This window comes from Camelus ferus, chromosome 20 (genome assembly GCF_009834535.1).
Source record: "Camelus ferus isolate YT-003-E chromosome 20, BCGSAC_Cfer_1.0, whole genome shotgun sequence".
In the NCBI taxonomy this organism is placed as follows: domain Eukaryota; kingdom Metazoa; phylum Chordata; class Mammalia; order Artiodactyla; family Camelidae; genus Camelus; species Camelus ferus.
The window spans coordinates 36,068,159-36,095,791 of record NC_045715.1 but is presented as its reverse complement, the minus strand read 5'-3'; the positions used below and the strand labels follow the sequence as shown (position 1 = coordinate 36,095,791).

The following is a 27,633-nucleotide window of genomic DNA, read 5'->3' as shown; positions in this document are numbered from 1 at the left end:
ACACTTTTTTAGTGTGTTTTGGTAAAGAAGAGGGGAATGGGTATGCTCCCGGGTGAGTCACTTGACTTCTCTGGTCCTCCGTTTCCTTGTGTAAGAAATAAGCATGACTGGAACATTATGCTCTACACCAGAAATTGACACACTGTAATTGATGGTACTTCAATTAAAAAAAAAAAAAAGAAGTAAGCATTAAATGGTCAGAGGGCTCTTTTCAGTTCTAAAAATATTAGGACTGCATTTCAAAATACCTTCAATGTACCATAAGAAACATGAAAATCCTATTAGCACTCAATATAATAAGCATGATGGTAAAAATGCATAAAATTACAGAAAGTAGATTAGTGGCTGCCTAGGAAACGGGAAATTACTACTAATGGGTATGAGGTTCCTTTCAGGGTGATGGAGACACTCTAAAATTAATCATGGTAATGGCTGCACAACTCCACAAACATCCAAAACCCACTGAATTGTGCACTTCAAATGGGCAAATTGTATGGCATGTGAATTACATCTCAAAAAAGATGTCGAATCATGCACAGAATTGGTAGAAGTCAATAAAGAATGGATCCCTTTTGGTCATGAAAGACTAGGCTAGGGACACACAGACACTTTGATTTTTATTGAAGTGTAGTTGATTTGTAATGTTATATTAGTTTCAAGTGCACAGCAAAGTGATTCAGTCATACAATCTTTTTCAGATTCTTTTCCATTATAGGTTATTACAAGATATTGAGTATACTTCCCTGTGGTATATATACAGTAGGTCCTTGTTGTTTATCTATTTTATACATGGTGGTGTGTATCTGTTAATCCCAAATCCCAAGTTAACCCTCCCCCTTTTTCTCCCCTGGTAACCATAAATTTGCTTTCTGTGTCTGTGAGTCTTTCTATCTTGTAAATAAGTACATTTGTCTCATTTTTTAAGATTCCACATATAAGTGATCTCATATATTTATCTTTCTCTATTTGACTTACTTCATTTAGTATGACAATCTCCAGGTCCATTCATGTTGCTGCAAATAGCATTATTTTATTCTTTTTTATGGCTGAGTAGTACTCCATTGTAAAAAATATACCACAACTTCTTTACCCAGTCATTGTCAATGGACATTTAGGTTGTTTCCATGTCTTGGCTATTGTAAATAGTGCTGCTGTGAACATTGAGGTGCACGTATCCTTTCGAATTGAAGTTTTTGTAGACACTTTTATTTAACTGAATTCCTCTATGCACCAATGAGGTAAAGTGTTTTACCTCCAGTTCACAGATGAGGAAATTGAGGTTTTTGCAACATTTAGTGGCTCCCCCAACACTGCTGCCAGTTAACAACATTCTAGCAGGGAAAATCCAAAGAACAGCCACGTTAGAGGACCACAAAGTAGTAAGTGCTCAGGTAACTCACAAACAAAACATTTGTGCAACTGTATTCTAATTAGCTAAGTGAAGCAAAGTCACAGGAAGGGGGAGGGGGCTGGGATGGGTAACACTAGGATGGCCCTGATGCTGCAGGAAGGGAAAGAACGCGCTAACGAACCCGCATGTAAGTGCACACAGAGGTACTGCAGAGACAGCAGCCCTGAAAAGGAAGAAATCCGGGCAGATAAGACAATGAGTAACTCCAAGAGGATCCTGGGGCTGGAGGAGTAGCTCCAGATAAAACCCTAGGCAACGGGGAAGGCCGAAAGGGACAGGGGAGGCAGCAGGCAGAAATGTGACACAAGTTTATAATATGACAGAGGAAAAAAGGCATAGAAATAGCCGGTGATAACCTATAATGGAAAAGAATCTGAAAAAGAATATGTATATGAATAACTGAATCACTATGCTGTACACCAGAAACTAACACAACATTGCAAATCAACTCTACTTCAATTTTAAAACAACTTTTATTTTATTTTTTTCTCTTTTTCAGTTTTATTATGTAGAATTATTAGTTTGACGGCACATGCTCATTATATTGCATTTACATACATATATACAGTACTCTGCACTTCTTTTTAGTTTACATATATGTACTAATTACTGTTTCTAAGAAGAGATTAGATCTTTAGCTTTTTAAACTTACATAGTTATCAAAGGAATAAAGCCAGCTACAAAATAAGAATCTACAGAAGGCAGTAAGAGTTGCCTTGGTTGCTATAAGCTTTGGATAGTTTTTCAGAGTTCTAACAAACGTGATTTGGACAGCTTTTCTGGATTCTTTTTATATTTCTGTAGAAGGATAGGCTCTTAGACCTACTTACATCACCATTTTTGCTTCTTAATAAACTAATCCATAAGTTTTTTTAAAAGGCATATTAAAAAAAGAAAAAGGCTTGGTCTACTTTTGGAGGCAAAGGAGGAGCCATTACCCAGCAGCAGGGCAGTCCTGGTGGAACTGAAAGAATACGAGCCGGCCCACCCTGGGCTGTCGGACACCACCTGCCCAGGGACCCGCTTCCAAACCCGGCCCTCCAGTGAGAAAGGGAGCACCTGCTTCACTCTCTGGTTGGCACGAGAGGCCCTGCATGTGGTCAGATGTGGACAGAGGATGTGCGGGGCTGGGGTCAAGACCCCGGGCCCCTAATAGAGAGGCAGGTGAGAGACCCAAAGGATGAGACACGTTTAAAAAACTCACAAAACATTTGATTTTAGGGGAGGAATTTCAGAACGCCCATCAACGTGATTTGAGATAAATTAAATCAAAACAAAACAAAGAAACGACCCATAGTCTCCCAAGGCGACACTGACTGGCATTGTCAGTGCAACCTAATTACACTAGGGGGAAAGTGTAATTAGGGGGAAGAAGAAGACGTCGTCTCTCGTTCTCAGTAACGCTTCCGAGGACCACACTGTTTTAAACCACCGTCAAGAGATGCTGAAGGGTTGGCGGGGGGGGGGGGGGGCGCCAGACTCACTCGTTTAATCGACACATTACAGCCCAGAATCCATGTCCAACATGCCACTGCCTGGGGTCAGCCCTGCATCGGGAGTCATCAGGGCATCATATTTATTTTGGAGGGTTTGTTTCAAGGAATTGTCGAAGGACTTTCCCGAAACAGGAGGGAGTGCATTAACAAGTATAGCACCATGTACATAACTGCTCGGTGTACAGATGTGTGTTTATGTACATACACACTGCACTTGGAAGTGGAAGAGCATCTGAAGCTCAGCCTTCAGCCCACTGTGTTATTAATACACAAACTGCTGTCACTGAGGTGCGTATTAGGTGAGGGAGAGGAAACCACAACACTTGTTCATAGCTTTCTTTTTTAAGCAAATTACTTAGTGTATTTTTATGGCAGGAGGGAGAAAAAAATGTTAAAATGATTTCTAATGATGTCAGATATTTAAATGATGACTAATGCATTTTGTAGAAACAATAAACTAATAAATGTTTAAAAAAACAAAAAAGTATATTTATATATACATATTATATATAGCAATTACATATATATATATATTTGCAATATAAAATACATATATATTTGCAATATAGCAAACCCAAGAGAAGAAATAACCCAAACATAGGACACATACCTGCTGAAGCCTCACAGGGCTCCAAACAATTTAAATACACAATTCGGTCTTTGCACAGAGGAAGAGGTCCCTGCGAGGCTCTAACCAGATTTCAGGCATTTAGAAATACAGTGATCACTGTCGACCTTAAAAGTGGAGAAGGGTTTAAATGCACCCCAAAACATTTTCTAATAGATCCCAAACACACAGGAGCTACGACATGTATTTGGGCATTTCTATCATCACAACTTGAGATTAAAACTGCGTAGTTCAGGGACTTCAGTACAAGCGTGTCTGTCCACCTCGACAGGCCTGGGTTCCAACGTGCTTAAAGCTCCTATAAGAACGGCCCATGCATCTTCAAAACAGACTCTCTCTCGTGTTTAAACTTCTCACACTCTAAGTTCACGCCGTTTCCTCCTGGCCGACCCACACAGCCGTGTGAAAAGCAAGATGGAAAAAACCAAGAGCAGATTCCCTAGCAACTCACAAACAGTTTTGCAAAAACACAACAGAGCTCACGCTGATCGCCACACTTTAGTCTCACAAACTGAACTGGGTATTAAATTCTAACGTTAATCCAGATGAAGAACTGCAAACCCCAGGCCTAATGTGGAAAGCTCTCTGAACTGCCCCACTGTCGAAGGAACAAGAGAAGCCATGAGCGCCCAGCGGAAAGTGTGCGACCCCCATGGGCGGCAGCTCCTTCTGATGAAAGGCTTTCAGAGCCAGGAGGACGGGCAGAGCTCTCTCACTGCCACTTCTTCGGGCTGCCCTTTTCGACATTCTTTACATTTTATTTTTGCTGTTTACCAGCAAGCGTGGTGAGAGGCCACCCGGACGTGCCCAGTGTCTGTTTAACATCAGAACGTGCAGGGATGTGGGGCGGGGCCCTGAGGCCCACATCCCGGCCGCTCCACTCGCAAAGCTCGGCATCTGAGGACGCGGCTCGTCCATCACCACCAAGCCCTGCAAAGAAGTCCCAGCGGCGTGCACGCGCTGCTGGCCAGCTGCTTGCTGCCCCGGGATAAGCACTCACTCGGTGCATCACCTAGAGTGCTCGGGGCCGGAAAGCTCTCTCGGGGCCAGAAAGAACACTGGAGAAAAAGAGAACTCCTGAAGGGATCCCAAAGGAAAGTATGAGAGACAGCTGCCTCCCCTCAGCTCCTGGACATCCAGGAGACAAGCCAGAGCTCCCAGGCGTCCAGGTACAATGGCATGAACCATTCCCCATAAGCCCCTGGGGAAATTTCTGCAGGCAGCCCTGGCCTGATGGCTTCTGTGCCAACACTTTCCCGGCCTCCAGCTCCCAGCCCGGAGTCCAGCTTTTTACCCAGATGCACATGACAGAAGGAAACCAGGGCATTCCTTCACCCCACACTACACCACCCATCAGCAGCCCAGGGGGTGCTGGCCTGATCCCACACCACCACCTGCTTGTCTCTCTGGAAAGCACCTTCCACAGCCTGGCACCACTGACTGACCACACAGCAAAAACTTCTTTTAAGGAAGAACATGGCGCAGGCATAGGTCAAAGCAATTTCAGATTAAAATGCTGCATTACCAGAGTGGACTTTGAAAGTCTGATTACAAAAACTTTCAACACTCTTACTTTTCACAAAAGCGGTTCTAAACTAAGAAGCAGCGTCTTTAATGCACCAGGTACGAGGCTCTGCGAACCTCACCTCCCTGAATCTTAAAAACCACTCTACTCCTGGCCGCTACTGTCATTTCACAAATAATGAAACTGCAGCATGGACAGGTGACACACCTGGGCCCAGTTTACACAGGTGTGTCGGCGCCAGGATTCAAACTCACGTCCAAAGTCCCTCCCTGTCTACCATAAACAGCAGGGCCAAGAAGCACTGTGGAGTCTGAAGTCTGCAGACGCAGCTCCCCCAGTTACCGGCTGTCTGTGTGACCTCACGAAAGCAGCTTAACCTCTCTGTGCCCCAGTTTCTTCATCTGTCAGAGGGGGTGATAACAGTCCCTGTCCCTCACAGAATTGTGGTGACACTTACATGAGTGGACACAGGTCAAGCATTTAGAGCAGTGCCTACGTGAGAAAAGTTTAACAAACGTTAGCTATAATTATTACTGTTACACCACCATAAACCACGCCCTCCTGTGTATCCAAGCTACTCAAGCTTTTCAAGTGTAAGAAATTTAGGTCCAATGATAACATCTTGCTGCCCCCGGATTACACCGTGAGGATGGAGTCAAGAGCTAGACAAGAATCATGCCCAGACATTTTAAGACTTCTGTTGTTTTCAAAAGCAGAGAAAGACCACAAACAAAAAGACATTACACACACACACAAGTCAACAGACGGCTGAGACCAAACACTTAAAGGATCTGGTGAAGAGACCTTAAATACCAGTTAACGAGTCCAGTGGCTCCAGTCTACCAAGTACTCACGCTACGATCCAAACACAGCAAAGTAACTTCAAAAGAAGTATTTCCGCTCATCACATCATCAGAAACAAAATAAAGCAGAGGCGTGAACTGAAACGTACACGACAGGGCTGGAAGGATCTGGGGGAGGCTCAGTAACCCAGAGAGTGGAATCCACGTTGGTCCAGACTTGAGGGTGGGCCTAGCCTGGGCCCAGAGGCACACAGGTGGGAGGGGGCCCGGAGGAGGGCAGTGTCCATGGAGACAGCTCTGGAAAGGGGATCCCAGGGGTTGCCCTGGGGCACTGCTCCTTCAGGCTGGCCCCAGGATAACTAGTAGCAAAGGGTCTCAAATAGGTCTCTGCACTCCCTTCCGGGGCCAATAGCCCATGATGCGAATTATGAGAAAGGAAGAAAAAAGAAGGCAGGCAGGTGAGACAAAGTGCCCACGTCTCTTCTCCTTGGCCTTGAACCAAGAGCCTCCCCACTCGGACGGGTGATGTTCCAAAAACACATGTGAGGTCAGAAGTGGATGCTCGGAAGGCACCCCCGCCCACACGGGAGCAGCACTACACGTGGGACTGAGTTGACCCCCAGGAGTACAGATGCATCTCCCCGAAGCCTCCAGCGGCCGACTGGTGCGTGCAGAACCAAGCACGTACTCCGGAGGGGCGCTCCTACCCTGGGAGTGTGTATAACCATCAACATTTCCGTAGGTTTTGGCAGCATATCAAGTGCTCCCTCACATCTCACAACAGAACTGCCCAGTGAGCAATCAGTGAAATGAACTGAACTGAACTTCAGAAGGATACCAGGGCATGTAAGCCACACCTCACACCCAGCTTCTCTGTCTGCAAGTCCCACGTCCGATCCAACCTCTGCCCATGACTTCCCAGTGGCCTGTCTGGCCCCAGGAATCGTCTGCTACCCAGCAGGTCCCAACTGTCCCCAACACCTTTCTCTGGCTACCAACATCTTGCCCCAAAGGCCCCAACCTCTCCTTTTTACCCCATCACCTGGGCAAAGTGAAAACTGCTTCCCAAAGCATCTTGTCTCTGCCCCCTCACCAGGTGAAGACGCCCTCTGTGGTGACAAGTGTCCCTGGGAACCTCCTACAGGTCTGCCACACCCCAGACAGTTGACGTGTCCAGGGACGAGACGCGACGCTGTTTTGACTGTTTTTTTTTTAATAAAGCATGGATTAGAAGATGAATTCCAAGTTCCCACTCGGGATGTCTGGTGCCCAGCTCTGCTTTGCAAGCATCCTCAGCCCCACACCCACAATCCCTGCCCAGGGTGCAGCTTTGCTGTCAAAACACGAAGAACCAAAGCCACGGATTTTAGGAATTACTGGGGCGTTCCGTAGATACGTGGGCTCCGAGGCCCCGCCTCAGACCTGCTAATGTGTGATCTCCAGGCAGAAGGGCTCGGGAATCTGATGGCTGAACAAATGGAAACCAAAGGGAAACTAAAGGAAGAAAAAGGCCCATCTATATACTGAACTAAAATGTGCTGGCGATACAGCGAGCTCCCTGCCCAAGCACGGGCCAGGGGATTACTTACTGCAGTTCCGTGATGGCACTGGGGAATTAGACAGGTGGTTGACCTAGGAGGTGGCAACTTGACCCTGAGATTCTGCAAGTACAGTTTCCCTGTGCCTGCTCTGCGTCCCACTCAAAATGCACCCGGGTTCTGAGAGAACAGCTGGTGATGCTCACTCTGGCCTGTCATTAACTAGCACCACATACGGCATTTGCAAGAGGCAGCGAAGCAACTGGCAGGTTACCAGGGGATCAGAATTCGGCGTCCAAACTCACCAGAATGTGATGTCACAGCCCCCCACCCCACCCCCGCCAGGTGAATGAGAAGAAAAATCAGGAAGCACTGGCCAGGTCAGGTGGCAAAAACGAAGCACGACTTTTCACGGTACTGGAAGGAAGGAGAAAAGAAAGAGTCTGGCCAGGCGGCAGCATCAACATGGCTTTGCCACGAGGCCACTGGCTGCAATACATTGAGGTCTTTTTGAAAGGATTCGTGCCCTCCCTCAGGAGTGACAAGCAACTTACAAATATGGAATTTTAATGGATTCCTATCAGTACTTCCCATGCGATTAGAAGGTTCTTGTTCTGTTTTTAAGTCTGAAAAACAAGTCTCAGGGGAGGGGACAGCTCAGTGGTAGAGCACGTGTTTAGCATGCACGAGGTCCTGGGTTCAATCCCCAGTATCTCCATTAAAAAAATAAATATAAATAAATAAACCTAATTACCTCCCACATCAAAAAAAATTTTTTAATGAAGTAAAATAAAATAATCAAATAAATAAAAGGTAAACCTGACAGACAAGAACAGCATTACAAGCGGGAATGGCAGGTCCTGGTGAGGCGAGGTCCTGGTGAGGCTGGTGTGGTCACCGTGAGCAACACGGGACAGAGAATCTCCCACCTCTCCAGGGCTCAGCCTCCCCCCTCCTCCCAGGAAGGGAACACACTCAAGTCTCCCAAGAACACGCATGTGGATTAAATGTCTGCAAGGGCGAGGACAAGAGGGACGGAGGAGTCCTCTGTGCAGCCATCCTGCCCTCCCGGGATGCAGCAGCACGTCCCACCAGGACCGAGGACGGGAAAATGAAGTGAGGGGATTTAGTTACAGTCGATAGGATTTCAACACTTTGCCAGTGGCAGAGGAGGTGGCTGATAATCCGGAGTGAACCACAGAATACTGAACCACCCGTCCACTGTCCATGTGCCCAGCAAGGACCTGGCTCCTGCCTGGCCACCCACTGGCAACTCGCGGTCTCTGGCCACGCTGAGAAAGCCTCGCCTTTACGGCTCCATCCATGTGGCTTACTTGTGAGCACGCTGGAAATGCCAACGATGTGTCTGGCTCTCCAAATGCCAAAGCCACCTTCCTGATGGGGAGACAGCAAGGCTGATGGAATAAGCCTCATCCTCTTTCTCCCTGACCTCTCCCACTCCAAGGCTGGACTTCACCCCAACATACTTCCCCCGGCTTCTTGTGGGCCCTGACTTGAGGGCTGCCCACTGGTTTCAATACTCCAGAGGCAAGTTTGAACTGTGGTGTCTGAGTCTTCGCCACTGCTGCCTCCTCCCCGCTCCTCTGCAGTCCTGCTCTGGGGATCACTGTGTTCTTCTTGTCCAGGAGCCGTCCTGTGTACCTTTACCAGCAGATGAGCTGCTCTTAGCAGGCCCTGGAAACACACAGCTAGGGTCACGACAAAGAGAAAAACAGGCTCTCAATTCATGACAAGCCCAGTAAATTATATCCTGTTTCATGAGTTTCATTTCAAAGTAATCATTGACAAGACCGAAATACTTTTGGTGGGCTCCATTCAAAATGGAAAAGAACAGAACGATCTCACAACATTAAAAAAATTTTTTTAAAATATGTTAAGAGCCTCAAATTAGAAGGCAAAAGCATTAACCTTGATGTCTTTCCAAAGTCGGCCTTGCAACAGGTCGGAGCGGTTAGTGAAAAAAACAGCCCCTTTACAGCCGTCTTTACTTGGGCAGGAATCTGCAGAGAATCTGAGAACGGCCACCAAGGCACAACAGCCTGGAAGAAAGCAGAGAGAGGGGATGAAGAAGGGAAAAGCACCTTCTTAGACGGCCATCAGGACCATCCAATATTCTTGGAGTAAATGAGGATGGAAAACGGGGAGGCACAGCCACCAGAAATCAGGTGGCCCTCCAGGAGGAGGTAGCTCTCAGGACAGAGTCTCTGAGCCTTTCAACACTGGCCAGCCCAGGGCCGAGGGCCCAGGATACTCTGAGAGCCCTCAAGAATGTTCTCATTCCTTTTAAGATAAAAAGGAAAAAAAAAAATAATATAATCCTAATGAATCCAGCTTGGATTATATTCGTCCATTACTGTCATAAAGCATAGCTGGTAATATTCTTACGGAGGAAGGAGCCCAGGACAGTCACACTCGGATCCATCCACGGAGGAAAAGCAGATGCCAGTGAGGCAGACATGTGGGGACCCACGGGGCATGCAAATGGTGCCCGGCAGTGACACGGGTGACCTTCTGCAAGCTGAACGCTGCATCTTCCAAAAGGCACAAAACAGAGGAAAAGAATCATGTGGCTTCCAACAGTTCAAAGAAAGCTTGGTGCAGGTGAGAGATTCTTGAGTGCTCCCTGAAGGACAGAGAGGAAACAAGCTCAGACACCTGGAGAGAGACCGAGGGAAGCAACAGGTCCTTAAGGAGGTCCCCCTGAGTGGCTGCCACCGCGGGATGCGGAAGTCGAGCCCACGGCTCCCGTAACCACGGTACTGACATCCAGCGGTGCCCTGTTCCTCTGTCCCCGGGGCATATCTACCTCACCTCTCCAAATTCTGTTTTATCCAACTGTGATTTTAAAGCCTGGACACGTCAATGTCTTGCCTTTCTTCCTGTCGCATGACACCCTGAATAATTACCTGTGTCCTTAAAGAGAGCACCTGAAATTCAGCACGGTGTGTGAGAAGACCTCTCACGGTGCCCTGCACAAATGCAGAGGCGGGCTGCGGGGAAAGCGGGGAACGGGAAACTGGCGGAACAATCAAAGCCAGCGCGAAGGATGCTGGCCACTGGGCTCGTCGCCCACCTGCAGGAATGACCGCGGGGTACCAGGCTCCAAGCTCTGCAACACTGTAACTAACGAGCTGAAGACACTGCCATTCCTCAGCAGGTGCCTACCATGTGCCAAGCTCCGTTCCAGATGGTCGCCACGTGTGGACGCATCCTTATTTGTAAGACTGGGAGGGAGAGAGAAAGAGAGATGTTTGCATCTCATACCAAGAGAAGAGCGTGGGGGTGGAAGTTCAGAGAGGCCGCATAGTCAGCAGGAAGTGACACCACCAGCACACAGCTGGACAGAGGTCTACGTGCAGTCTCCGGCTCCTGCTTTCCTTCTATTTGGTGACACCTTTTTCTTTGGTTTTCAGGGTCCCTGACACTAGCAAGTAAGTTGTAAGAAAATCAGGTGGGGGAAAAAAATCTCTTAAAAGGCAGCTACAGGAGCCCTATTGGGCTTAGTCTAATTAGATTAAATTTAGCCCCAAGAAATGCGAAGGCTTGCATTTGGACCCTCCCACCCCCAAAATAAACTAAAATTCTGTACAGAATAATGGAGACTAGGCCCAGAGCGACATGCATGAACAAGGCTTGGGGATGGATTTAACCAAACGTGATATAACCCAAAACCACACATATCAATGAAACCCTGAACACGACAGGAACCCAGTAGTTACATGTGCATTTACACGCTCTCGGACTGCGCTCATGGCAGTATTGTGCCCAGAACGGGGGTGCGGCCAGGTCTCTGGCCTGCGGGAAAATCTCATTTGGAGCACCAAGTTTTAAAAAGGTCTCTGGTGAAATGTAACATCTCCTCTAGGAGCATAACTAGGCAGAATAAATGAACTAGAAATGTTTCACTGATGACCAGATTCTACAGTAGGGAGCAGGGTAGATTCCAGGCAGAGAGGATGGCGGCGTGCTTTCCTGCCAACACGAGCAGAGCCCCCGCCACCCCCGTCCCTTCCATCTGACTTTCCATCTCTTGGGTCCAGAGTGGAGGTTCTAGGGTCCTTTACAGATGTGTGAGCAGATAAGGCACCTCCTCAACCCAAGACGAAGTAACTTAGGGCTGTGTAACAGCAAGTTAGACTTCTCCCCAGGACTGACATACATTCAATCAGTAAGCGTTTAGGCACTTCTGGGAAGAGGGGGCAGGGGCACCACCTTCTGCAGGTACTTTTCAAGGCTCCCTTGAAGGACACCTCCCTCCCACTCTTCCTGGCCCTACCTGCCCCAAACATCCACCCAGGCAAGGATAACGAGATGACGTGAAGGGCAACAAAGGGCTGTGTCAGGATGCAAACCCAGCAAAGACGCCCGAACGTCATTCCTCCGCGATGTAACCTCCATCAGCGCCTCCCTCTGCCACCTAACGCACCTTTCTGGCAAGACCCTCCAGGGATCGTCAGACCCTGAATGGTCTCTTGCTCTTCCAGGACCTCAGTGACTTTTTTTTCTGGTCCGACAGTTTTCCTGGGGGAATCTGATCATCGCCCCCGTGGGTCCCTCCTGCCACCTCTCAGCTGCTCAGCCGGCCGTGTGGTACCTGCCCTCCAAGGTCCTCCTGCTCGGTAGCTGCAGGCGGTCAGTGCCTCCCCGCCGACTTCAAACCCCAGGCACACGTGTCATGCAAAAGCAGTTCACTGTCCCACAGGAGTCCCTGCGCTCTGCCTCGGATGGCTCAGACCCCAAAAGATAAAAGCCCTAGTGAGATGAGATTAAGGGAGGATTTGAGTGCCCACTGCCATTTCCTAGAATGAAGGGAGGGAGATTCAGCAAATCACTTCCATGAGCACAATGCCTATTCCAGGAAAGATTTATATGAAAAGAAGAAACTGAACTTAGCAAGTGTTCTTGACTTCGCTCCCTCCGCCCCACCCTTCTCCATGCTTGTGATGCCACACGTAAACACACAAACACACGCAGCCCCTTGGAGAGTCTGTCATTATTCTGTAAAAAGCAGATACTGTACGATCTTCTCCCCATCTTTCTTTGGAGACATAAAAACACATTGAGAAAGTTCTTCCGTGACAACCGATGAATAACGCGCCACCTCATCTTGGTAAGGGCCTCACCACAGCCACGGTGCGCGTACAACTCACTCAACCGCTTCCCGGACAGGCATGGACTTTACTTCGTTTTCCTTTATTTGTTTTTTTCTGTTCCTTTTTCCTTTTTTTTCTTTTTTGCCACCACAAAAAAAAATGCAGTAATAAAAATTCCTCAATCTATATCTTGACACACTGGTATTTCTATTTTTAAAGCAGAATGCCAGAGCTGGAACGGCTGTGCTGAGCTGTCCCATTCAGACAGGGCAGGAAGGCTTCCAGAAGAGCCCTGCCGCTCACAGGTCCACCCCCGCCCTCCAGCCCAAAGGCAGGTTTCTTAAAAGATGATCTGCATTGTTTGTGTGGAAACACACCACCTCTGGTGAGATACTAAGTCCTGGAAGAGTGGCTTTCCCCTCCGAAGGGAAGCGCAGGCCTGGGACGCGGATGGAAGGGGAACGGCTTCTCACTGTGCACACTTTGGCGCTGTCTTAATGTTTTACCATGTCCATATTTTATATATTCAAAATATAAAATGCTCTCTGAAATATCTGTAGACAGTTCAAGAAAATAAGTGCCGGCTGTCCGCAATCAAATGGTGTGAACGCAAAATGCATGGGATGTAGTTTCAACGTAACCGTTCGTGAGCACCTACGTTACTCCAGGTTCTAGGCATACAAAAACTAAGGCAGCTCCTCCCTCGAGGAGCTCCAAGTCCGGCAGAAAGGAAGGCGTTTACCAGGATGCCGGGTGGCAGCCGGGATGCTCTGGGATGAAGGATGCCCCCTGGGCTCCCGGGGGAGCCAGCTGGATGCCCTGATGTGAGGCCCTAGACAGTCGCCCCCTCTCACTGAAGTCAGGGGCTGGAATCTCAGATGTGGTTATGGGGGCAGGGGCTATTTTCTTCTGCCTTGTTAAACATTTCTGTATCATTACAGGTTTCCAAAACAGGCATCAATATCATTTCTGTAATCAGAGGCAGAATAAAAAAAAAAAAATACTGCCCCCCAAAATCAACTGCGAATATTAAAAATGCCAACTCAAGTGAATTTTTTTAGCTTAAAAGATGAAGCACTAATTAAGGTTCTGGCTGTCTTCTCTGTCTTAATCTATTACCATGAAACTAATGTGGTGAATTGCTTGTAAAGGGGAAGTGAGCTGGGGTTTCTGGGGGCTCACACACTGTTTCAGATTGTTGAGCACACAGAAAGCATTCATAAAACGTATGAATCAGAAAAAAAACACAGGAAAGAAGGCTGTCGTCCGGATCCATCGCCCTTCCCGTTAGTCTCCATGAGCTTACTTTCAAAGAAATATTTAGTTTACAAAGAATCCTAGGAAATCATTAAAGTTTTGAAAAGGAACTTTAACACACGATTTAAATACTCTATTGAAATAAAGCTATATTCAAAAGCAATGACTACCAATTTAGCTCTATTTTGATTCTGGTAACTTGAACTAAAAAAAAATAATAAAATAAAATAAAGTAAAATAAAATAAAAAGGGGCTTTTTACTGATTTCTATAGTCACCAGGCACTTAGAGTTTCCATCTCAGTGATTTCTCTATCCCCACCTGTTTCTTTTGCTTAAGATTCTAGAGCCTGTTGGAAGAGAGATGACGGGGCTCAATTCCTAAAATACACTTGTATGTTCTGCTGGGTAATGTATAGAAAATTATTACTGTGTGACAAACAGAGAACACAGATCTGACATCTGTTTTGTAGTCCAAGCCTAAATTATCCCAAATATAATTACCAAGCCAAGAATGAGGAAGCAAACTAAACAAGAGAAAAAAGAAAAAAAAAAACGCGCCCTCTGGTACCATGCTCACCATAATTTACATGCTCAAAATTCTAATAAACAGCCCAACGTCAAAGACATTGAAGATTAACGCCTCTTTGACTTAAAAAAACTGCTTCTGAAACTGGAATTACATTAGACACACCCTCCTGCATTTGCCAAAAGAGCTCACGTGATGAGAGCAAAGCTTTTGATGAGAATTTTAAATGATTAGCAAGAAGAGAATGCCAAGTTACCCCTGCTGGAAAGTCGCAGAGGGGAGCTGGGAACTCCATGCCGCGCACGCTTGGGCAATTGTTAAACCTGCTCACATCCTGGACGCGGGAAGTGGTGTGTTTTGACAGCACCCTGGGCCAAAACCAAGGCATTCTTTCTCCGTGCTAGCACTGAAAACAAACAAAAATAAACCGTTTTGTGAAAAACTGGCCTGCCTGTCTTCCAGGAAGATCAAAGTCATGTTGTCGAAGCCCAGGCTTCACGGAGACAACTGTGCGGTGGGCCCCGCGCCTCCGGGGCCTGAGGACGCAGGGGAAGGAGGGCCTGATCCAGGCTTGTGGCTGGAGATGGACACGGTGATTTCCCTGCAGATACAGCGGGCGGAGGCCACCTCTTAGAGGCTGGAGAGTCCCTGGGCCTCGGCGGGGCAGGCCCGCAGACAATTGTCACCACAGTTCAGTATCCCCAGCGATGAGCACTGGGCCTGAGCCAGGCCTCAGGGACAGCTCCTCAGGACCAGCTCAGCTGTGCACGCTTGTCCACGTGTTTCCACACACGTGTGCACCCATGCCAGTACGTGGGAGGAAGAACAGAGAACCACAGAAATCTCAGGTTGTGGCCGTTAAGGGGCAGAGCCGGACCTACAGGCTGAGCCACCAACTTCTGGGTCACATGGGACAAAGGGGCCCCATCATCCAGCAGCTCCCCAGGGCAGTGGACTGGAGGACAGAGAAAGTGTCAAATGCGATCCTCACCCTCAGGGTTGGCTATATTCCCCTCTGACAAATACATCAGAAATCCAGAGCATGGGTGGAGACCCCTATTTCCAACCCTCAGTGATGAACACGTGCCAAGCAGAGCCGGGTGCTTTGTGTCTGTACCTGATGGGTACCTGCACTCCCCAGATGGCATCACCCATCTCATGTCAAGGACCAGAGAATTGAGGCTCGGAGATGTTTAAGGCACTTGGCAAGATCACATGGCCAGTATGGAGGAGGCAGGACAGGGACCCACCCTGGCCAACCCTGACGCCCACTCGACCAGTGTTTCTCATGGGGTGGCCGAGGGGCCCCCAGCACCACTCACCTGGGGCTCCTGCTGCCCCCAGCCCCACATAATGAACCAGCATTTCTGGAAATACATCTCCAGAATCCGCAGGTCTGAAAAGAACTCCCCAGGTGCTTCTGAAACCGAGTCTAAACCACTGCGGTGCCTGCCAGGGAACAGTTAGAGAGAGCAGCTCGGTCCTGCACCTGACACACGCGAGGCGTGCATGGAGCCTGACTCAGGCGTGCAGGTTAACCACCGTGCGCCACTCAGCCACGTGCACATCATCCGGTGACAGTGTCACCTGGGAAACCCATACCCCGGTGGTTCCCCACCTAGAGCTTCCGGAGCCCAACAGGCCCACCAGGATGGCAATGCAGGTCTCAGAGTCCCTTGCAGGATTTCAAAGGCCAATAGAAATGGTACCTTTATCTCCAGAAGATAAACTAAAGGGCTAACCAAGGTGTCTTTGGAAACAGGACAATTTAGCTGTTGGTCACTTGACAAATACAGTGTGTCTGGATGCAAAGTCTTTAAAGCCAGGCTGCAAATGGAGGGGAAATGGGCACAGACTCCAGGCTCTCACATCTGTGCCCCTCCCCCTGGAGCCACCTCAAGGACCCCTGGCCTCCCGCCCCCCAGCAGTACCGCTGACCCCGGTCAGTGCTTCAGGACCGCATCTCCTCTTCCCACAGGACTAGGGCCCGTTTCAGAAAGATTCACCACCTTATTCTTTATAGTCTTGACTCCTGGCCTGTCCCAAATGTCAAACATCCCTTCAAAAGGACAAAGATTTGCAAACACCAATGATGGTCAGAGCTACGTGGAGGTGGCCAGAGGAGAAACAACGTTCTGAAATTTGAGTAAAACCCCCAGGGTGATTAGCGTGAGGACAAGACATGCCTCTGGGTGTGCAAGGGCCGAATTTCCCCACCTGTAACCTCGACTCACACAGTCAATTCACAGAGTTTAAAAAAAACTAAGAAAACAGGATACACAATTTTCCTGAATCAGTACCCTGAAACACTGAGCTAACATGTTGCATTAACCAACTCACTCGAGCTGAACTCTGGGAGAAAATGAATTGGGGATGGAGACATAAATACAGAAATAAGAGACAAGGGGAAAGGGTCAGGAAAGAAAACGCTGAGGAGAGGCACAAGAGGCAGTAGGAGCCGAGAAGCAAACCAGGAAAAAGAAAAAGAGAAAAAAAAAAAAAACCCAGGATTGAAAAAGAGGGCTCCTCTATGCAGAGGAAAAGAAGAAGGCAACTGGCACTTGAGAAGGAGTTGGCACATTTGTATCAGTCTGCGATCCTCCTGAGCCAAAGGCTTCAGATTACTATCATCTCCTATTAGCGCCAACTGAAAAACTAATTAGCTCATTAGGTCTTTATCTTTAAAACCTCCATCCTCCAAACTCATGTCCAGGAAGGTAAGGCGCTACCAAGACCAAGGGATCCGACGCACAGCCGTCCCCCCACCACCACCTCCTGCCTCCGTCCTAGGGATGTCAAGGGCTTGCACAGCAGAGGGGTAGACGAGCCCACGCAGCCGAATCCAGCCCACGCACGTGATACACATAAGATGTCAACGCCTGAAAATCGGCAGACTTCACCAAAAAAGTCTTGTTTTCCAGGAAAAAAAAAAAAGCACTGAATAAGGTGGTAACAGGAGGCCTCCATCCCCACCTGTGGGTCAGGGTGGCTGTCCTTAGATGTGACATGAGCCCCTCTTGCCCCCCCAGCTTGTCTCAGGCCGGACCGCCCCATCCTGCACTGCCCACCTGCTCCCCCTGCCTGAGCAAGGGTGCTGATCCCAGCGACGGACAAACCTGCTGGTTCCCGGGCTTCTAGGAGGCCGTTGACCCACACTCCCATGTGCGTCACCACCCTCTCCTGGGTCACACCCTGGAATCCTGACCTCGCTCCAAGTGGTTTCCTTTTGCTCACCTCCCACTCCGATGTCCCGATCTGGCTACGACCTCTCCCACGGCCTCCTCCCCGATGTCCCCTGGCCCATCTCCCCAGGCTCAGTGTTCTCATCTGGAAAAGAGGACTTTCAAAAACCCTCTCACGAAGGCTGACCTGAGGACCAGGCAAATCCTGTTTAAGTGCCCAGTCGTGTGTCTGAGACACTGCAGGCAGCCGCGAAAGGGCTGCTATCGGTGTTTCCACACTGTAGCGAGTCCTCCCTCCACGCTTCCAAGGCGAGGGCAGGCGTCCAGCGCGTGGGCAGAGACACTCCCCACCATTTGGCCACTTCACTCCTCGTTCATGCCTCTGCGAAGAGGCAGGACTGATGCCATGTTTTCTCTGGGCGACACAGACCCTACCCCGCACCTGCAGGATTTCACTGACTCGGCCCCAGCCCGCTCAGGTGGACAGCAAACCTCCACCACCATACACTTCACTGGCCGCTGGTGGGTCCCTCTGGAGATGCCAGGCTCAGGCTGCACTTGACAGAGGCGGGACCGCAGTACTGCCAGCCCCTCACTGTACCAAAGTGAGTATCTGAGGATTTATGTATCTCAGCTACTCCCTAAAAATCACTTTTTTCAATGTAACAGACATTTTTTTGAACATTTCCCATGAATAAGGCACTGAGTTCCCCAGTGCCTGGGACAGAGATGCATAAAACAAGCCTCTGATGACAAACCGAGGGAAATAAACAGATACACAGCTAAGTCGAACCCCGATGAACAGCGTGGAAGAGGTGGGACCACAGGGGCTGGCAGAGCACAGGGACATGGGTGTGGTAGCAGACCCGGAGGGCTTCCCAGAGGAGGAGGCACCACTGGAGAAGAGGTTTCCAAGCAGAGCGCACGGCACCAACACAGGCACTGAGTCACAGAAATGCAACAGAGAGGATGTCAGAACGTGCTAGGAGGTCCTCAGCACGTCAGAATTTAACAACTTAGAAACTAAGTCCAATTGGCAATTTAATCTTTGTAACATCCCATTTACCTGGGTTTTTCTTCTCTCACAAATTTTCTCTCATGCACAGTGAAAATAAAACCTAGAGAAACGTCTACATGGACAAGCTTTTCCTTTTTTTGAGAATAACTTGGAAGAGAAATCAACTCTGCTAGAGACGCTCCCTGAGCAGACGGCCCCTGTGTCTCTGGCAGAAGACCCAGGGGGAAACTGAAGAGAGACATCACAAGCACTACTACCATGGATGTCTGCAAGGGTGTCTGCGAGGACCAGCCGGCACTGAGCCGCGCCCATCCCCATCCTCCTCCCTGCCCCCCTAGGTGCCGGACTCTGCGTAAGCCCTTCCCCGGGGTGCCACCCTGCCAGGTCACTCAGGAGTCCCCCCAGCACCCGGCGCTGCGCACCTGCTGAACTGACCCTAAAGCCACCTTCCTTCAGGCCTCCTGACACACAAGACCCCTAAGGGCCTCTTTCACTTCGGCATTTTAGGCTGAGGTGTTTGTTCTCTGCAGCCAAGAGAATTCCGAATATCCTTCCTGTTTCTCCAGGGCTGAACCCCTCTCTCGGGGGAAACGACCGGGAACTGAAACCATGGAAGTGACCCGCCGCTTCTCCTGGGCTGGACTGACTTTGGACCTAAACCTGCAAACCGAAAGAATATGTAAGGTTTTCAAAAGACCGTACGAACTACATCTTGCAAGAAACGACCCTCTGCTCTGTTTACCTTCCAGACATCCTCACGCAGACTTTCTTTGTAAGCAGTAAGTTCTGCGGAGGGGTGGGCACGGGTGAGGTTGAAGAGGAGGGCCGGGATTCGCTTTCCTCTGGCCTCTGGGTGACGTCAGCGGGTCGCTCCCGTTACCGGAGAGAGCCGGCGCACAGATGGGACGCCTCCCCCGCCCCCTGCCGTTCTAGAACGAAGCTGTGGAGAGCCGAGGCAGGTGAAGAACTGAAGCGTGCTACCAGGTAAGGTGAGTCCAGTATAAAACTCATGGCTTCTATTACCCTGATCTTATTAGCATCCATTTGTAAAGGTACTGGAATATGGATGGTTCCAGAAAGTACATGGGAAGCTCTCTGTAATTCTGACTTCGACAGTCAACACTAACACCTGCCTCACCGGCCAATCACCTGACATCACACTTTGAGAACGGAGATAAACAGTGCAACAGCCGGAGGACTGGGGGTGGAAAGACTGTGGGGGCACCTCCTATGATAAACCCAGTGCTCGAGTTCGCTCCAGAAGGTAAAAAATCCAGCCCCAAAGAATGGGTGCCACTAATCTTCTCTGAAAGATTATGCATGAATAAGCACATTAATATTTGGTGACCTAATTCTTACAATGATATTTCAGCTCGGTGCTCTTTTTCTTAATGGTGCAAAAAATAACCCGGGGGTCACAGCTGTCTTTCTGCTCCTTTTTCACAGGGCGGACGCAACTCCCAGCACGTCGGGCGGTTTTTGGTGCAGACAGCGTGGTCTCTGTGTGTTTGAACTTGAGGGACAGCAGCCCCGCGGGCCGGGAACGCTGGTCCACATCAGTCTGCCCCCAGCTCTTCTGTGTACTGCCTGTGAGACTCCAGCAAGTGAATTCACCTCTCTGCGTCCTGGTGCCCTCAGGAGTGTAACAAAGCTATTTACGTAAAATGAAGTTACGTTTGTTGGGAGGGCTGAATGAGTTCACGGTGGGAAGTGTTTGGGCAAAGCACAGTTTGAGGCATGTTACTCAAAAAACATCTGCTGTCTTTATTGCAGTTATGGTTACCCAGGCTTCCTGGCCCAAGGTCCGGGTCTCATGCCCAAACTCAAGTACTGACCAGCCCCTACACGGCTGCAGTATTCCCTTTCCTAGTCCTCCGAAACCTGGCGAGGAATCTGCCAGCCCTCAGCTGATGAAACCAAAAATCTACATCCGATACATCAGCAGGTCCTGTTGACTCTACCCCCACCATAAATCTCATTACTCACCATCAGCTCCTCTCTCCAGGTCTCCCTGCTTCTGAGAACCCTCCCTCCCTCTAGACAAAACTCTAACCAGCCAGCAGAGTGAACTTTCTAAAGCATCAGTGAGATACTAATGGGCTTATGATCTGCCACACTTCCCATGGATGGAAAAACTCCTCCCCAGGGTCTCTGAGCCCCACCTACACCTTCACCTTTATTTCCTGCTCCCTGTCCCTGTCACGCCAGCCACACTGACCTTGTCCAGCCCACAAGCTCACCAAACCCATCCCCAAAGCTTTGCAAGGACCTCCACCACACGCACGCACCTCCTCACAGCATCAGTGCAAAGGTCACCTCCTCAGAGATGCCTTCTCAGAGCAAACAGGAGCCTCTGCTCCACTGCTCTCTGCCGCACTTCCCTGTCTGTGGTTGACAGCTCTCATTACTCTCTGAAATTCTCATCTGCTCATCCACTTCCTGGCTGTCTCCCTTACCCAGAATGGAAGCTCCATTAGGACAAGGCAAGATCTCCACCTTGCTAGAAGGAACCACGCCCAGAGCACAGCCAGCACCCAGGAGTGCGTGGAGTGAGCAGGGGAAGGAGGAGGGTCTGGCAGGACCCAGCAGAGGTCCATCCCCTCCCCCTACTCCTGAACCACGTGGCCCGGGAAGCCCCCGACACCGACACCCGGTCAGGAAGCGAGCGATTAGGCAGAAGAGTAGGAGTGGGCAGCTTTCAACCCAACAGACTCCCTGCAAAGCTACCTCAGGGTGAGGTTAGCCCACGGATGTTCTAAGCATCGGTCCGCCAATTAAGTTTCCCAAAATACAGTCTCTCGGGTACTCAAATCAAGCCAAAGTGCAGTTTCAAACAGCCACCTCCTAACTGCCTGAGTTCATTTACTAAGGAGACAAAGCCCCAGCCAAGCGGCCCGCTTCGCCTCGCTTCTAAAAGCTGGGGAAACGCAACTGACACAGGGGGAAAGAATTCCGTGTTCGAACGTCGCTGGTGGGTGTGTGCGTGTGTGTGTGTTTTAACCAAAGAAAATCTGCTGATCTTTTTGCCCTAATTGGTTCTGGGAATCAACAACTGACCACAGGAGGGTAAGCATTTGGAACAGTTTCTTCTTATTACCGAACCCTTGATTACGATGATTAAGCCTAGCCTTGTGGTTCTGCTCAGCCCCACTGGGCGGCCTCCCGGAGCACGCGCACAACAGGGCACCGCTTCCCTAAGGTTCGCGCAGCGGCCTCAAGTCATAAACTTTCATCAGATTAGCACCCAGGGAGGTCAGAACTCAGAGAGACCTTGAACATCACCGACACCACCCGCTTCATGGCTCAGATAAGGAAACTGAGGCTCAAGAGATTACATGAACTGCCCAAGGTCAATGCCATTGTCGGCCAGAGCAAGGACAGGAGCCCAGGGCTGACGGACTCCAAGGCCTGGACTGTTTTCCCCGCACTGTGACGCCACCCAGACAGGCAAGGACCGCAGAAAGCACGGCCCTCCTTGGAGCAATCTTCAAGCTCTACTTCCCGGTCTGGCCCAAACCCATTTCTAAATGCCCTCCCCAGATGGGCTGAAAACATTCCCTGCATGATGCTGCAAGACGTCTCACGTGTCTGCTCTGTGCTCATCACCCTGTCAGGCCGCGGGAACGCAACCGAAGGAAAGGTGCGTAGCTCTAAGGAACCAGCTTCGACGGGGGACAGAGACCCAGACAAAGAGGTGAGAATAATGGTACTGGTGTCCCCAGAAACCAGAGAGGAGGTAAGAGGAGGCTTCCCACGGGAATGGTATCGCTGGAGCTGTGTCCCATGGGATGCAGACAGCGAGGCAGACAAGGAGGCAGAGAGAGAGAGTACCTCATAGGAGACAGAACACAAAGGAAGGTGCGGGAGGATGGCGCGGTTGGTAACCAGGGGAGCCGGCCGCTGCTGGAGCACAGGTTCCGGATGGGGAGGGACGGGGGACGAAAACACGGCCAGGCTGTCCCAAAAGGGGAGAAGCCACTGCCGCAGGAAGTCACCCACCACACCTGTGTTTCAGACGGATCTCTCCCACCAAGTCTGGAGACCGGATTTGGAGGTGAAGGGGTTTCGGCCTCTTTCACAAAATAGCCAATAATGATGACAAGGACCATCCCTTTGTCCTGGGGGCCTGTCTATGGAACAGACGTGCTCCCAGCATTTTACACACATGAACTCATTTACCCTTCAAACAGCTTTGAGACAGAGGAACTATTACTACCCTCTTTTTACAGACGAGCAGACTGGGGCACAGGGGTGCCGAGTTACCTGTCCGAGGCGTCGCGACCAAGAGGCCCGCCTCCTAAGCAGTCTACAGACTCTCCCGGCCAGCGGGAGACGTGGGCCTGAACCGCCACATCAGGAGGCGGGCCGGGGGCAGGGCTGGTCCGCGCAGTCATCACACCGCATTGGTGCCATGCTGCCTGTCCCCCCACATCCTGCACATTGTCCATCCGCACCCCCTGCTCCAGAAACACAACCCAGAGTGAGGGTCTCTGCTCCGCAACACAGCATCACGTTGACTCACAAAAGCTCCCCGTCTGCGACGCCCGCCCCCACTGCCCGGCCCATCTGAACCTCCCTTCGGTGAAAACCAGCCTCCCCTGAGGTCCACGGCAACTCCCAGTTTGCCTGGCACTGAGCTACGTGAGGAATTCCATCCCGCTCGCTTCCCTGCCCCATTGCAGCCCACAGGCTACTTCAACACAGGAGTCAGATGTCTGTCTTCCAAAGACCTGGAACAAAAGTCTAAGTGCCTGACGGAAGCCTACCCGAGGGTTTTCACAGGTCTACGGGAAGGAGTCCTGTCAAGGAGAAAAGGAGCAGAAATGATAGAACCACCTCCTGGCCTATGTTCCCAGCCCCCGGGAGAGCTCACAGCAGGTGCAGTCAGGACGGGGAGAGGACAGCCCACGTTTTCATACTCCTGTGACACATCACCTTACCTCCCTCATCCTTCATCCTCTAGCTGGGAAGTGGGTAGATTTCCCTAATGGCAAGGCCTCCATTCAACTCTGATTAAAAAAATAATAATCTTTGACAATCTAGCAATATCTACTGAAATTTTTAAAGTGTGCACCCTTTCATCTGACAATTATGCATCTTGAACTTCATCTTAAAGAAACATCTGCAAAGGGACATGTACAGGAACATATAGTCCAGCACGATTTGTCACTGCAAAAAAATAAGGTGGAAACAATTTAAATATTCAGCAATCGGAGGATGGTGAAATAAATCAACTCTGGCATATCCCACGCGAGGGAACTCTATAGCACCAGCATCAGTGCTCAAATACATCTATACGTACTGACGTGGAGATGTCCAGGGCACAGTGTGAAGTTAAAAAAAAAAAGTGGCAAAGCAATTTACATAGTCATTTACATAGGGGTCCTCTTGTCATTTTAAGAGTAATAACTGTATGGTGGCATGTGAAGAGGAAAAGTCTGTAAGAATACCTTCTAAAATCATTCATGTCTGGCTGGAATCACTTGGAGAGAATCAAGGAAAGTGTCACATTTTTTATTCTTTGAATTTTTCGATGCATCCGACACATACTACTCCTGTAATGAGACGAAACAAGGCCACATCATGGTCCAAAGTGAGGCCAGCTGCACTAACAGCACGAGCCCAGGTCACAGCGCCCTCTCCATCAGGTCAGGAGGTCAGAGCCCAGGTCACAGAATCCTCTCCATCAGGTCAGGAGGTCAGAGCCCAGGTCTCAGCACCCACTCCATCAGGTCAGGAGGTCAGAGCCCAGGTCAAAGCACCCTCTCCATCAGGTCAGGAGGTCAGAGCCCAGGTCACAGCATCCTCCCTGTCAGGTCAGGAAGCCTAGGTCACAGCATCCTCTCCATCAGGTCAGGAGGTCAGAGCCCAGGTCACAGCATCCTCCCCGTCAGGTCAGGAAGCCCAGGTCACAGCATCCTCTCCATCAGGTCAGGAGGTCAGAGCCCAGGTCACAGCATCCTCTCCATCAGGTCAGGAAGTCAGAACCCAGGTCACATCCTCAGGGTTCAGCAGCTCCTTTCTGCCCTTCACAAATGCTCCCCACTTCCCCCACGAGTCAGCTGACAGCCCCTCTGATTATCTTTCCCCCAGAAGGGGCTGTGGCTTGTGGAGAGAAAGGCGACTGGAGCGGTCAGGGTGGAGAGTCCTCCGCCATCTGATCATACTCTCCAGGACTCAGTCTGTAACACGCTGCAATTAGGTGTAGCACCTTTTACCCACCACATGTCAAATCTACTCCTTGCAGTTCTCGGAAACAGAAATTAACAAATTTCTCCCAACTGAGTCAAATTCTCCGGAATCTAGAAGCTACAGCCTAGATATAAGGAAATTCCTCAAAATGATGATAAGCAAAAAAAATAATGTTTTAAAATATTCCATCCTACTTCCAGAAGTTCAAAGTACTTTACACTGCAGGCACAAACGCACACACACCCGATTAGACCTCCTAAAATACCACATGCGATAGTAAATTACCATTCCCGCCCACTAAGTAATACCCAGGAGAAAGTAAATGGACATCCAGGAGTTTCTCCTATGCACTTACTAAGCTCTGGCCCGTGATCTCATCACCCCTCAAACTATCACATGAAGGGGACAAATATCTCTAGCCCTGTGTTCCGGACAGAGTCCTAAAATAGGCAAACTTTCTTTAGACTTCTGTGAGCCAAGAGAGAAGCCTGCAGCCTTGTGGGGTCCTCCCCCCAAAAGAGCCCAACACCTCTGTCCAGGGCCCGGCAGGACCAAGGCTGGGATTTTTTTGTCATCACTGCTGAGAAACGTTCACACTGCTGTTCCTGACCCTCCTGGGTAAATATCAGCTATGCTTTACCCCTCAGATTTCTAGTCTGTGTAAAGGATCCTTTTTAAGACAATCCCAAGTGCCGACTTATCGCAGTACGTAAGTTCACTTTCTGGCAGAGAGGATGACACTCTGGAAGCTATGAAGAGGGGCCGAGGTGCCCCCTTGTCCCTGAAAGCCCCAGAAAAGAGGGGAGGAGACTGTGGAAACAGGCTCACTTTGCTATTTTACCAGCACAGCTCAACTTGGTCAAACTCTAGGAAAGGTTTATTAAGTGAGTAGTATTGCTATCTCCTCAAAGAATTGAACGATTTTTTAAAAATGAGATGTCAGCCTCGAGTTGACTCCCAAGTTACTCTGGAAATGAAAAATGCTCCAGGCACCAGTGTTTCAGAGCATCAGCAGAGGATGAGGAAACTGAGGTCTGTGGTCTGGTACACACGTGGTACCCAGACACATTCCTCAGGAAAACAGAACACACTGGGCTACCAGCGTTATTGCGGCTGCAGTTTTATCAACTCGCTGACCATATTCATCTGAAACCCAAAACAAACAAACTGCCCCATCCTGAGCACATCTGGCTGTCCATCTTTCCCCCAAGTCAATGACTACGTACAAAGCTTAGCAAGCAATTTACGAGTTGAATGCAGACACATAACATTCAACAATCGAGGAACATGTGTCCACAAAAGGGAGGTAAATGCTTCGTGCCCCCAGAGCACTGATGCAGACCTCAGGCGGTCCGCACAACACGGAAGCGGGCAGAGAAAGAGCGCTGGACCAGAGGGCAGGAAGCTCCCAGCCTGAACATCCTCCACGAAGCACCTGCCTCGCCCAGCCCACAGGTGCTGTATGGTTCCTCCCACGCAGACCACCACAGGGGCTCCAGACTGCTTCCCCCACCCCGCCCCAGAGCCACCTTTCTAGAACAGAGGTCCAACCTGTGCTGTGCCTCTGCTGACATGCCATCCAGAGGACAGAGTTCATCTCCTTGCCAAAGGGCCCCAACCCCAGCCTCTGTCCAGTCCTGCTCAACCCCTCAGGCATCCTAGCCCGAGCCACCTGGAAAGGACTGGTTTGGGCAACCACGACATGTCTTTCCCTTCCCTTTGTTTTTTTTTTTTTAATTGAAGTCCAGTTGATTTACAATGTTGTGTTAGTTTCTGGTGTACAGCAGAGTGATTCAGTTATTCACATATAAAAGGGACTGCTCCCTACACTGTTGGTAGGAATGTAGTTTGGTGTAGCCACCAAAGAGAACAGAAGAGAGCTTCCTTAAGAAGCTAGGGTCACCATATGATCCAGCAATCCCACTCCTGGGCATAAATCCAGAGAAAACGAATTCCTTCTTTCCAATGCGAATGTCACCCCCTCTGAAGCCTTCCCTTGGCTCCTCAGAGAGCGAGAGACACCTTGGAGGTGTCATCACCTTCAGTGGAGGCTCCTCGAAGCAGGTCACACAGCCAAGCCCCACCCCCTGGGGCAAGTGACACATGGGGCTGGAGGCAGGCGCTGGCCCCACAGCAGACCTCAGCCCAGTTCCTTACACAAGCTTCTGGAGCAACTTCTTAAATAAGCCTCAGCGTCTGCACTGGCTAAACTGGAATTCTAATGGCTAACGTGAGTTGCTATTCCATTTAAGGGAAATAATTTATACTGAGCATTTAATACAATGTTTGGAGCTCAGTAAAATCTCAGTAAGCGGTGGCTATTAGGATTATTATTAATGTGCAGCAACTACTCAATGCTTCTAATCAAAGAGACCTTAATGTCCACCTACCTGGGGGAAATTACACCTCCCCCAGGCTTCAGTCTCCTCACCTGGGAAGTGGGGGGGGGGGTCTGCGAGGTGGGAGCAGGAGAAGAGGAAGGGGGGCTGGACTCACAAGAAACATAATCAGAAAACCAACAGCACATCCGAGAAAGGAGAGCGGCTTCCCAAACCTGAGGAACATGCGAGTCACTGCTCCCAGGGGACAGTGATCTCTTGGACGCCCTTCCTCCTGGGCTTTGCCTTAAATTCATTTTCATTATAATGTTATTTAAGCATGTCTGAATAAAAAGCTAGGTATGCCCACCCTGTGCTTGAGCTCTTATGAAAACAATAAGGTGAAACAATTTAAAAATCTGATTAAAAAACAACAAAAGAGAACTCGGTGTTAATTGCACACGACAGACGATTATGACGCGGTTTTGCATCGTGTGCAAGACGCTACCTGGGGCAGGTTCCTCACAACTCAGGGAGGCTGCCCCACCGCGGGGCAGGGAGATCTTCAGCATCCATCACTCTTGGCAAACTGCCATGAAACCTTAGTTCATGAACTTCCAGCCT

The 27,633-nt window shown here is 49.6% G+C and overlaps 1 protein-coding gene across 2 annotated transcripts in view; it reads right to left on the bottom strand.

Annotated features, from left to right (window-relative positions):
• LRRC1 (leucine rich repeat containing 1) overlaps nt 1-27,633 on the bottom strand; it is a 91,086-nt gene that overhangs the window by 57,722 nt on the left and 5,731 nt on the right. The window contains exon 1 of one of the 2 annotated variants that reach the window (XM_032463307.1): nt 976-1,028. The exons of the other annotated variant lie outside the window; for it this stretch is intronic. Within the exon in view, the coding sequence (XP_032319198.1) occupies nt 976-1,005 (30 nt within the window). The 5' untranslated portion in view covers nt 1,006-1,028. Of the gene's footprint in view, nt 1-975; nt 1,029-27,633 lie in introns of those variants that run through there. 2 annotated transcript variants of the gene reach the window in all.